Below are 12,924 nucleotides of genomic sequence, written 5' to 3'. Positions count from 1 at the left end.
TCACTTCAAACTGCATGACTTTGGGAAAGTGCCCTGAAGTATCCTCACATGCTGCTGCTCTCCCATCGCTGCTGAGATCTTTATCAGTTTCTCACATGGTTGCTGAGCATGACTTCAGAGACAAATCTGGCAAGTCCAATTCTGACCTTTTTATGTTCTCTTCAGTGCTCAGGCGGCCTAGAAGGTTTTTCTGGTCTGACATAGGGTTTGTGTATGTAATGGCACTGGGGAAAATAGATAAGAGTCTAAAGGTGTGAAGTGAATCCACTTTCACTGGATGCCTTCAGATGACTCATCTGACTTTCCCCAGTGCCCCGTGCAGATAAACTCCAGTTCAGAAGTTTTGTCTTCTGTTTCAGGAGGCAGAAATGCAGAACCTCCCTTTGCTCTGATCCTGATCTGGCCAGTGCAGTGTCCTGCTGCACCAGGAGCTGCTGGGGTGCTGCAGAGAGTGCTCCCTGCCCTCTGGGCTGCTTCTTGGCAGGAGCTTAATAGAAGAGTTCCTTCCTGATTAATTCCTGTCTGAGGCAAGATAGATGATTTGCATTTCTCTTAACCACATGCAAGAGCTGGGCCATACATTGATCTGATCCTTTTAAAGCCTCAGCCACCAGCTGAGTCAATTGCAGGGCAGGCCTTGGTTGTAGCCTTGGAAATTTCAGTGTAAGCTCATATTTATTGTCTCCTCCAGTGCTACCAGGCTCCCTGAGGTTGCATCTCCAGGCACAGGAGCAATAAGATCTGCTTTTGATCATGTGCTTGATTGTTGATTAAATCATGACAGTTGTTTGTTTTGGGTAGTGCAGAACTCCTCTTCTAAACACTGCATATGTTTCAAGTCAACAAGAGAAGTTGCAGGCTTCACTGAGCAGATCATAAGTTTTGTGAAAGTGTGAAAACATGGCATTTGGTTGTGAAATGTATGATTGAATCAAACTTGGTCTCCAACTGTTGATATTCTGAAGGAATCTTGGCTGGCACTTCGGTATAGCAGAGTCCCTCTGCCTGTCCCCAAGTTGCTTGATTTATAATTTCCATTCTATGCCATCGTTTCCCTATTTTTTTTGTGAATTGAAAACTTATTTTTGCTGCATTTATAGGGTATTTCGAGATATGCAGATTAAAAGCTTGAGACAGAAGGCTTCAGAAAAATGGGGAGTCTTCTAGCCTTTGCTCCTTTTTCCATGTTTATTTGGATTAAGTACATTGAATTCAAACTGGGTTTTGTGCAAGTGCAGAAGCTGCAATAGGTCTAAGTTTAATGTCTTTTAGTGACTCTGGAACAAGATGCCACTTTTCTAAACGTGACTAAAACATAATCAACAAGGAGCTGGGGGAGAGTTGACCCCCACATGCATGAAACTTGATTTCTCTGGTTAGAGACATTCTCTGACAAATGAAGAAGTTAGAATGCGATTTCTGATCAGAGGTCAGAAATACTTGGGCTGCATTTGACTACAGAATTCCTCCAGCTCTTCCTGGTAGTATCTCCTGAATTCTGCACCCTTATGTCAGTGATCTGGTTTTACAGATGCTTTTCTGTGTCATGTCTGCAGAAATGCAGCTGAAAAACTTGCGGGCATTTGCTTTTTGTTTATTGTCCTCTAAAGTCCCAACTGTTGGCTGGAGGTCATGGCCACGGGCAGACTTGTATCTCAAGAGATCTGCTGTTTATTTTGCAGAAATAAATAAAAAAGTACAAGCTTGGCAGTTTTCTCCTGAACTTCTTGGACCTGCTTCTCATCTGTGCTGAAAAGGGATCTTTTAAAGGTGCTGTAAGGAGATGACCGTGCACCCAGGAGCACCTGGCAGCCTGTGCCCTTCTCAGAGCAATGAGAACTGGTGTCCTGGCCATCAGCTGCAATCAGTGATTTGCTCCAGCTGCTCAGTATCCTGTCCCTGTTCTCGTCCTTTCCCATCTCTGTGGGTTCAAGGCAGTTGGAGTATTGTTGTGCTGTGGGGTTTGCCATTTGTGATGATAGGACGTGCCATTTAGCAAGCAGGCAGTGAGGAGCTACTATTGGCTTTATCTCTCAGTCTAGTTTGTGGTTGGAGACCTGTGTGCTGGTTGTGGGTTTTTGTGTGCGTCACTGAACCCAGAAATTTTATTATATTCTCAGAAAAGGGTTTTGCAACAGCTCAGCTATTAAAGCCAAACCATGTAGTTTAGTAAAAAGTCTGGGCAGGAAACAACAAAATGAAATTCATCCTAGGGGAGAAGCGTGGTGCATGTAGGCTGGGAAGAGAGTGCAAATACACTATTTATAGGACTAGGGGAAAACAAATTTGGACTTGAGGAGTAAATGTGAAGGAGTTATCCGGGTAAAACCAGCCTTGGCCCTCTGAGACACTCAGACCTGTGCTGCCACAGTGCTTCTGCATTTTGGAGAATTCCTTACATTCCAACGAATAAGAAAAGTTTGACATTGAAATCTGTGCTGCACAGAGTCCCTTCCTGCAGTGTCCTTTAGGAGTTTATGCTATGGATGATGCTTGGGAAGGGGAAATACTCGAACCAGTACTTTTTTAAGCAGTACCAAAAGAGCTGAGGCTGGTGCCTGCTCCAGGGAGTTCCTGCAGGAGAGCAGGCAGAGCTGTGTGCAGGGAGGAGGGCAGGGATGGATGCATTTGCTCCTGATCACACACATCAGGTCAGTGGCAGAGCCCAGCTCTGTGCTCTTACTCATGTGATGCTTCTGGTGTTACTGTAAGGCTGGCCAGGAGAACTTCTGGGAGGAATGCAAAAGCAGTGGCTGTACCTCAGCAATATCCTGCCTCCAGCAGCGTGCTGTCCTTGTGACACTGCACGCTGGAGTTGGAGAACGTGGGGCACACACTTTCTGTATTGTTTCTTTTACACAGTTTGTGATTTTTCATTTTTAGATAGATGCTAGACCTCCTTTCCTTCCACTGTGGTCTTTGAAACAGATTCTGACACCTCTGTTGCCTGCAGTTCCCTGCTTTATTCTGGATCATGTGCTGCTTTTAGGACATTTGCCTGTAATTAGTGTTCCATATAACTAAGCGTGGAGCTCTGGCTTTACAGAGTATGCTGATAGCTCATCCTTCCTCCAGGAAAAATAAATCTTGCCTGATGGGAGATCCTACACTAAAATAATAGATTACAGTCAGACTGCAGAGCCGAGCTGCTGCTTTACACACAGGCCCATCAGGGCTGGCTGTAGCAGTTCCAAAATCACTGTGCAATCTTGCCTCTGTCCCGAGGTGCTCCACAGCCCTGAGGCGTGCCCAGGAATGGGGAGGGGTGAGGTGAGCCAGGGGCAGCAGCAGAACATCCCACAGTGCCCTGGGAATTCCATGTACAGGCTCACAAACACGTGCTGAGCTGTTTGCCTGGGGCTGGCTGTTGTGGTTGCAGTTTGTATATCAGAACACATATCATCATTGGCCCTTCCCTCCAGTGGCCTCTGGAAAGAGACAAGGCTTGGGTGATTTCTGTCTTCCTTCTCTTTTCCATGACATAGCTATTGCACAGTTGGGAAGCTGTTTCTCATTTGTGTAGGCTGACTTTTGGCACACTGGGGGCTGTTGAGTTTACAAACTTCCTGCAGCCTCTTCTTTCTGTGTGTCCTGAGGGGCCCTTGCCCATCTACTCATCCCAGCCTGCCCAGTGTCAGTGTCCATGGAGGGGAAAAGCACACTGAGAAGAGAGAACCCTCCAAGCTCCTTTCTGCCATGGCAGTGAACGGGAGTGCTCTGGGGATAGGCTGGTGTGGGAAAGGACAAAGGACGTGTGACAGTGACAAAGCAGAAGGTCAGGACTGAGGTGACACGGTGACACGTGTGTGCCCCAGCCTGCACAGGCTGCCTGCAGGATCCCAGCTCCCCTCAGGGCAGGGCAGAGAGAGGGCAGCCAGCAGCACAGCCAGCCTGTGCCCCACACAGGGCCCAGCACATGGCACACAGGGCAGGGACAGAGCCCCTGGCTGGGCTCTGCCTGGCACACAGCAGCGTGGCACCTCTGGGGCCCAGGCACTGCTGAGCCCACAGCCAGTCCCTCCCGAGGCTGGCCCTGCCCTGCTCTGGCCAGAGGAAGCAGAGCAGAGGTGGAAAAAAGGAACTGCTGTCAGCTCCTTTATATAAAAAGAGGTACTGAGAACGAGTGATTGGGATTTCCAGTTCCTCGTAGGTCTGGTGCCCCAAAGCTGTGTTGGGAAGTTGTGGTGAAAAGGCTCCTCTGGTCTCAGCAGGGTGGTCAGAGTGAGAATGCAAAGTTTCTAGGACATGGAAGTCCTGGGAATGGCAGTGCTTTGCTTTGCTCTGGGCATTGCAGGAATTGGAATTGCTTCAGTGTTCACACACTTTTTGATAAATCTCAAACTGCATGGCACTGCTGTCAGAATTCAGTGTGTGGGCAGGGACAAACTTGTTATACCTGATGGTTGTAAGGAATAGATTGCTCATAAAACATACTCTCAACTAACTTCATAGGAAAGCAATTAAACTAGAAGAGGAGACACATTGAAATGGTCCAAGAATCTCTGTTTGTTTTTCCCTTTACATTTTCAGTCTGATCATGTCCCAAATGCTAAAATTTGTTGACTAAGAACATGTTTTGGTCTATAAATCATGGATGAACTAACTTGCTTTGAGGCATTGTTTTGTTAGGAAGGTTTTGAAGCTTAAGCCTGCCTCATGGGAATGTGACACAGTGAGCAATCTTTGGAGAGTATTTTCTTTTTGATAAGCAAACATAGGGCACAAATAATACTCCTTTTTGTTGCTTTATTCTTTTGTGCCTAAAGTGAAGAATTCTGTGTAGTGCATTTGCCATGAGATGGTCAGGTGATAAAAGCTTTGGAATAAAATTTTAGAATGGAAGATGTGCAGCAATCATCTAGTTTAGCTGCCTGAATTTTTGTTCTTTTAAGTCAGCTGCTTTTAATGTTGATTTTGCAGTAGAAATGCCCATCAGATAACAGGCCTCAGAGTCTTTGGGTACTTTGGCTATTCCTGCCTCAGAACTGCTCTTGATGGGGGTTTAGGTTTCCTGCCTTCTGCTGAAGTGCTGAAGAGCAGAGATGCTCAGTGTGAGGGAAATGCACTGCATGGATTTCCCTGAGAGCTCATAGGAGGATGTCACTTCTGTGCCATGGAAGAGCCCTGCTCCCAAGCCAGCATCCCCTGTGTACAGACTCAGCCTGGGAAGGGTCAGCACGTTTTTGGAAGCTCACAGTTTGTGTTCTGGGTCCCGCAGGTGAAGCTCATTGACTACATCCACCGGCAGAGGCAGTGCAAGCTGAGCGTGCCCCTGAGCGACCGCACGGCCGAGCTCAACAGCTACCCCCGCTTCAACGACTGGCTGGACATCGTCAACGTCAGGAAAGAGGTGGTGCAGGTGAGCAGGGGGACACAGAGCCCTCCTGACCCTCCAGGACATTCCCAGCTGCCTGCTGGGTCTGAGAGCCATGGCAGGACTTCATCACTTGTTGCCTTTTCCGTACTAATAGTGCTGTGCTGCACTGTTTGCTGTGCCCAGTATTAGCCAGAACAGGACCATTGTTACAACCTCACACACACACACGTAGAGCTCAGTCCACTGACAGCTAAACAAGGGCAGAAAAGGCTTTTTCTATTCTTTTTCCCATTTTTTGCCTCTGCAGGCCAGGTCACAATGTTCTCATTCAGTTTCCTTTGATCACTAAACAACCAAAAATTTTCGTTGACCTCAGCAGGAATCTGCCTGGGTGAAAAATTCCACAAATTTTCATGGAAGTTGTTCCAGCTCGGTTCTGATGTAACTAAGTGGTGTCTGGTGAAAGAGGATGGGTTCAGGACCAAGTTGTTCCTTTTATTTCCTACTGTTCATTTTGAATGTGATGCTGGTGTTGCCTTCCAGCCCAGCAAGGTTTTGGGTGGCACAGCCAAAGGTGCAGCAGTGACAATGAGAGGACAAAAGCAGCCTGTTGCCCATGGCCAAACTGCCAGGCTCCCAGCTAGTGCTGGTTTCTAAGGTTACTAGAATTGCCTGAGTCTAAAAGAATGTCTTTGTAGCTCTTTTATAAATCCTTTGTGATGCCTGCAGAAAGGGAGGGGGGAGCAGGGAAGAGGTGAAGAAAAGGGGGAGGGAGATGGACAGTTCAAATCTGCCACATCCTGCTAATTCAGGGGGCAGAGAGAGGGAGCTGAGACTGCCCTTCTGTATGTGTGGTCACTAAAAGGGGTGAACAAGTTTGGGTTTGGTCTAAGGCAGGAAGAATTTTCCAGATCTTTATTTTTTGATTCGTGCTCTCTTTCTGCCCCCTCCCAGTGTCCAACTGAATGAACTGTTCCTTCTGGGACAGAACTGTAAGAAGTGTACAAAGCACTGAAATTCCTCTGAGATTCCAAATGTATGGTTATCTTTCAAGGGTTCTGCATCCACTTTGTGCAGCTGCAGGCAGCTTCTGTAGCACTTGTATTAGCTGGAGAACAGAACTGCAGCACCCTGTGGGTCATTAAAATAATTTCTGAGTAGGCATGCTGGAACAGGCTGTGAGCTGGGGGGACTGGAAATAGCTGGGCTAGTAAACCAAGTGTCCTGCTCTTGCAGTGGTTTTTTTTGTTTTTTTTTTTAGTCCTGTTATTTCACTGCTCAGAAAATAGCCATGCAGCCACTGTTGGTGTTGGACACTGACATCAGCACAGTGCTGAGAGCTGTCTGGGATGAGTTACCTTTCAGAAATGTCTCTGGTATCATGGGATCATTCCTGCTGTTGTTTAGATTTCATGCAGCATGTTGAACTGCATTTCAGCTGAAAGCTTTCAAAATGGAAATCACTGACAGAAAGGGCTTTAATAGGTTAGTTATTACAAAATCTAGAGTGGTGTCCTGCTTTGTGCACACTGCCTGTGACAGCCTGAGGAGGAACCTTTGCCAACAGGGTTGAGCAGTTCCTGCTGTGAAAATGGGGACCCTCAAGTGGCTCTATCTCCGTGCTACTGGGATCAGCTTCCCATCTCTCAGATACTGCTAGCTCACTGTAAAATGGAAATAGCCATGCTGGGTTTCCTTCTTAAGGCTTCCAAAAAATGGTGCAGAGAGGAGGAAAACTGCACAAGTGTCTGTGTGGTCATGTGGCACACAGCCCTCTCTTCTTGTGCCTTTTAGTCTCTGAAACTGGCTGGAGAGGTTGCCAAGTACCTGTGGAGTCTCAGAAGAGCTGCCTCAGAGCCCTGGCCCGGGCAGCTCTGAGAGCTGAACAGAACAGCAGGTCTGGCACAGGAGGAGGTGCAGTGGAGGGCTCTGTGCCTGCTGCCTGTCAGGGACAAATCAGGAGAAAGGCCTCAGTTCATGGGGTTTTTGCTTTTTTAAATGGTTCTGATTCCCTTTGCATTTCTAGTGTTACTGGAGGGAGTATTTTCAAGACTGTGCTAATCTGTGACATAACACTGTTGAAAAGCAGCCTAATTGCAGTTCTTGAGCTCAGCGGTGAGAGGAACAATGCTCTGTTTCTCTGTCTCCCCTCCCCTCCCCTCGCTCCCCCCAGGCCTCTCCCAAATAAAGCTGCCATGCAGGGAAGCACAGAAGCTCCCAGGCTCTCCTGTCAGAAATAGAGCAGCAGCTCCAATTTAGAATATCTGCTGACTCCTCTACTCCTGAGTGAAGACTATTTTTTGCTCAGTGACTTGCTCTAGACATTGTGAAGCTCGAAAGCTCTGGTGATTATAATTGCTGGGCTCCTTTATTTCTTTGAAAACCTATATTTAAACGGAGAATAATGAGTGCCTGTAAAATGCTTTAGTTCTGGAAGAGATCGCAGCAGTAACAATGCAGTGTTTATGGCGCTGGGCGACAGCTAAAGCTGGGGACAGCAGCGAGCCGGTGACGCTGCGCCGGGTGCGAGGGCTGGGCTGCACCGACCTGGGCCCGCAGGTAGGTGGGCACTGCCAGCCCCATCTGGGATCCTCTTGGCTCCCTGGAAATACACAGTTCTGAGGGGTAAGGAAGCCTGGAGCCCCCACCCCAACCTGTGCTGTTTCTGTGGCTTTGGTTCCTCTAATCGATTGCCAGGCAGGTTTTTATCACAGAAGGTGGTAGCGGGCTCTGCTTTGGAGCTGGGCTGATGGGGTGCTGGAACTTGCTTTTGAAGTATTTTTCTACAGAATGCTGGAGTCCTTGTTTTTGCTTAGGAGTTCTAGAAACTGATTAGTTCTAGAGATTGATATTGATTGTATGTAGTTCAATACCAAAAATTATGTATAAATGGTTAAATATGGTGGATTGAAAGTGAGCAAAGAGGTACTTGAACTGAGACCTAGAAAAGACAGGGCAAAAAACCTTAAAGACAGAAGATGTGCTCATGCTATGTAGTCATCTTGAGTGGGTAGAAGTTGCTCTGAAAATGGTCCTAGAAAAAGACATTGATCTGGATTGTCCTGCTTGCCTTGGGAGTTGGAGTCAGGGATTGGGAAGGGAGTGGGAGGGAAGGAGGATGAGAACAGTGTGCTGTCTCCCCTCTTGAGCTGATGGAAGAAGTCTCTTGCAGAGCTATTTGCTGGCTTCTGAGCTTGGAGCATGTCTGCCAAAGAGAAGAGACTATTTTCTTCAGCTTATTTTCTTCAGCACAGAAAGCGATTTTCTCTGCCTTTATCATTGTGCTTCCCAGAAACATAACTATTGTATTTGTTCCCACATGTAACTTGTCACCGTCTTAAAAACTAACTTAAGAACAGAATCATCTTCTTCTCATCTTCTGAAGTATGTCTGGGCCAGCCCTGCTGGCTGTGGAGCAGGGGTGCCAGTCAGTCAAGCTTGGAAAGCTGTTTTTAGAGTGGGTAACTGTCATGCACAGGGAGGGGCACATCCTGCCTGGGGTCTGCTGACCATGAGCAGGGCTGTGCCACCAGGGAGACTGGGAGCAGTGGAGCAGGGCTGTGGTTGGGGCTGCTTTGTGGCTGTTCCTTTTGGGAACGGATTTGAGTCCCAATTGTACCCTCTTGTGGGATACCTCCTGCCTGCCTGAAGCCCATCCCCAGTCAGCATTGATGGCAGGGCAGGGGCAGAGCAGGAATTGTGTGCCAGCAGCCTTGTACTGCCCTGTGACAATGCCCCTGTCAGGGCTGAGCCACGGGCCTGGGGCTGCTGCTGGGAGCCCGTGGCAGAAGGTTCTGTTTGCACAGGCTGAGCCAGCTTGTGGCAGATCTGTCACTGGAGGAGTTGTGAGGGGTTTTTGGGAGTGCATCCTTTGGATGGGGGATAGAAGAGGCAGATCTGCCTGTGCCTATCAGGTTTCCACAGCTGTATCCTCTCATCTTTTTCTGTCAGCATATCTGCATGAGCAGGCCGTGAGGACCGTGGCTGTTTGCTGGGGATTTCCATGGGTCTGGCAGCAGGAGCTCTGGCTGGCCCCCAGATAGCAGAGATCCTGGATGTGCTAATTGTGTGTATGCAAATTAACTCTGTCCTGCAGGCTTCCTTGGGCTAAAATTCCTTCACTGTTCGAGCTGAAGGCCCCACCCCAGTGTGAACAGCACTAGGAAAATAGTCCCTACTACAGCCAGGGCTCCAGGTGCCCCTTGCAGCCTTGGGCACTGTGAACCCTTCATGCCTTGAGGTCAGCCTGAGGGATCTGCAACTGCTACACCTGTCTGCCACAGAGCAGTAGTGCCAGAGCTCTCCTGTCCCCAAAGAGCCAGCTGGACAGAATGCCCTGAGCCTGTCAGCTGCTCTCCAGCCTCTGCTGCGAGGTGGAACAGTGAGGAGGGTGATGTTAGCTGAAACCATGGCCTGCTTATGCTCATAGCTTAATGCAAGCTGGAAATTTCAAGTGAGAGGCTTTCCAGAATGCCCATAAAATCTCCAGAAATTTAATAATATAGCAATTTTTCAGTACCTTCGCTGGGCACCAGAAAAACAGTGCAAAATAACAACTAGCAGGCACAAGATGTTCTTAAGAGCATCTTTACATGCTTTGCTTAGAGCTATCAGTGGGAATTTAAGCACCTTATGTAATGGGCTTTCTCTTCTAGCATCTGCTGCTTCACAGGAGGATGATTGGAGAGGGTATGTATTGATTTAAGAGGAGGCATTTGGGGCCTTGACAACTGTCCAGCATTACAGGAAGAGCTGTGGCTACTGGGTCGAGGAGCAGGTCAGGCTGATTTTGCACAGTGCCTGCAGCAGCATTAGCTACATAGGCTTATCTGCAGGGTGGAATCTTTACCAAAAATAACCCCTCCACTCTGTTAGATACCAACATTTTTGCCATGTTTCAGGGATTTAAGTTGGACACCAGACAAGATTAAAGACTGTTTTGAACTCTTCACCCTGACTAATTGAGACTGACCCTTGGATGGCTCCTTGGATGCATTGGTACTCACTTTTCTCTCTTTAGACATGTGCACCATGAAGTGCAGCCTGTGTCTGATAGGCAGGAGGGCTTTAGGGAAAAGTCCTCTTACCTGTTGTAAGGAGGAATAATTTCCTGCTTTGGACTTTTTAGCATCCCTTCTGCAGAGCAGTGCATGGTTAGGCTTTAGATTTTTCTGGCAGTTATCAGGTACTGAAGATTGAAAGCAGATTCTGTCTTCTGCTTTTTCTCTCTGTTTTTAAATCTGACCTTATTAGTAGAGTATTGTCTGAATATCTTGCAGGTCTCCCTGTCAAGACAAGGTGTGCCCAGGGAGGTGGTGTTGAGTTTGGTCCTAATGCAGGGCTTTCATCTCCATTTTTAAAGCTATTATTTTAAAAAGCCTCAGCACCCATTGAAGAAGCAGGTAAAGAGAGGTCAGCTGGACCCACATTTCTCACCCTCAGTGGTGAGGAGTGGGAGTAACCCCTGTGCAAGGGCCCAGAGCTGCACTGAGGGGCCAGAGGGGCCCCTCTCCCCCAAGAGCAGCTGAGCCCGGGCAGCAGCAGAACCTGTTTGAGAGCCACCCTGAACTAGTGACCCTCCTGACTGTCACACTGCCTGAGGGGTGACACACAGCCACGGCAGAGCAGGCCAATCTTACAGGGATCAGGTTGACCAGTTTTATATTAAGCCACCACATATGTGCAGCACATGAGTGGCTGTTTAAAGAAAGCCTCTTACTTCCCCTCCCTCCCCCTCTTTGAGGGCTTATTTCTTTTGTCGTGTGTCATGGGGGCTGGCAGCAGGTTCAGAAAGTCTGAGCTCTCCCAGCTCAAGGTCACTGGGATTGTTTAAATATAATCTCCTTTTCTGTACTTTCTACTTTCCTACAACTTGCTATTCTGTCTTTCTGAAATTAAACTCCTGCGCAGCAGAGGAGCTTGGGCTTTGTGTGTGGGTGCAGCCCCTCGGGCAGGGTCTGTGTGAGAGCAGCCTGGGGCTGCAGAGCTGGCCCCTGTGGGGACCATCACAGACCAGTCAGCTCTGGGCAGAGAGGGACTGTGTCCCCCAAAGGGATGAGGCAAAGGAAGAATGCCCTGACACCTCTAAAGAGCTCAGTAGCTTGGCAACTTAAAAAATGATTTTCTGTGCAACCAGGAAGGCTTGAATCCTTGATCCAGCTTGAGGGTTGGTTCCTGCCATAGAGCAGGCACTGCAGAAAGCAGATCCCCAGCTGGGCCTGCATTCCAGCTGCCACTGGCTGTGCTGGGAAAGCTCTGCTCTCCTGAGGAAACCTTGGTGGCTCCCACTTTACCAGCTACCTTACTGACAGCTCTGATAAGTTCCTGGTTACCTGTGTGCATGAAAGCTCGAGAAGGGAGGGGTCCTGGCTGATGGGACTGGGGAGCTCCTGCTGGGATCTAGAATGATGCTCCTGCATGGTCTGTGTTGTTTTCTTAGGAGGGAATGGTGAGAGTGAGGAAATGTTTCAGGATAATTCAAAAATGGCATCGCTGTAATCCCACTTACTCTAACCCTGTGTAACAGTATGAAATAGGATAAATGTTTTTGTAAGACATTGGCTTTTCCTTGTGCTTAACGGGACACCACTGGCTTCCTGGCTCCAGGAGCACCTGGGCTGGGGTAGAAAGCTGTCTCCATGTGCCACTAAACCTTGATCCCTGTTTGTCCCTGTCTCCTTTAGAATGCTGGTGTCCCCTGAGGGCCTGGTCCTGCATGGCAGAACAAAGGTGGTTCTGTGAGCAGGGAGAGGAACTCAGGGGTGCTGGGGACAGGACTGACCGTGAGAGAGACTTGGTGCAATTCTGGTGTTACCAGCCCAGCTCAGCTGGGCTCTCTGTGAGCAAATTGTGCTGCCTTCATGCTGGGGTGTTGGAATTGTGAAACACATTACAGCTCCAGCTCTGAGCATCTGGACCCCTGGGAGTTTTGTTTTTTGGAGTGTGATAGCAGGACAGGAATCCCAGGAGACAGATTTTGCACTATCTCTGTTTTTTCTGAATTTTATCCAAGTCATTCAGGAACAAGCTTTTAGGGGCAGTCTTATTCCTGCATCATGGTGGTGCAGATGTGCAGAAAAATGAATAATACCCAGCATCAGTTGTGATGTCTGTGCTTTTGTTATTCTGCAAATATTAGTTACAGAAAAGAAAAGAAGAAAATCTACCCAAACTTCATTGAACTCTGGTTCTGCTCTGGTCCTGCTTCGTGCTTACTGCTCATTTAAATTCCTGGCCTTCCCTTGAGTCAGCTATGCTTTGTGTTTCATCCAGTTCAGGCCATGTGACAGAAGATGCAGGATGTGTTTCTTAGACTTCTGCCCTTTCTTAATTTATTCTTTTTCTTTGCTCCATGCCACAGTTACTAAAATTGGAAACTCTTTGTGTTGCCACCTACAAAGCTCTAAAGGTTGTGGCTCTTGAGCACTGTCACAGCTGGAGGTCCTGTGTCAGCTCTCAGAGCAGAAGTCTGGCTTAAGGAAGATGCAATTCTTAAAGGACATCCAACATATTCACGTGTGCTTTTGAGTCAGAAGTGGGGTTTAAGGACTAGAGGATTTCAAACTTTTTGTTTCATCAAGCAGTGAGACACACTTCTGAATTTCCCC

The 12,924-nt window shown here is 48.0% G+C and overlaps 1 protein-coding gene across 1 annotated transcript in view; it reads left to right on the top strand.

The window, feature by feature from the left end:
• Positions 1-12,924, top strand: part of KSR1 (kinase suppressor of ras 1) — a 49,982-nt gene that overhangs the window by 21,460 nt on the left and 15,598 nt on the right. Inside the window, exon 2 of the mRNA XM_014881146.2 lies at positions 5,219-5,359. Within this exon, the coding sequence (XP_014736632.2) occupies positions 5,219-5,359 (141 nt within the window). The remainder of the gene's footprint in view (positions 1-5,218; positions 5,360-12,924) is intronic.

The sequence above is a fragment of the Sturnus vulgaris genome, chromosome 21 (genome assembly GCF_052056855.1).
Source record: "Sturnus vulgaris isolate bStuVul1 chromosome 21, bStuVul1.hap1, whole genome shotgun sequence".
Lineage (NCBI taxonomy): Eukaryota > Metazoa > Chordata > Aves > Passeriformes > Sturnidae > Sturnus > Sturnus vulgaris.
This window is presented reverse-complemented; position numbering and strand designations above follow the sequence as displayed.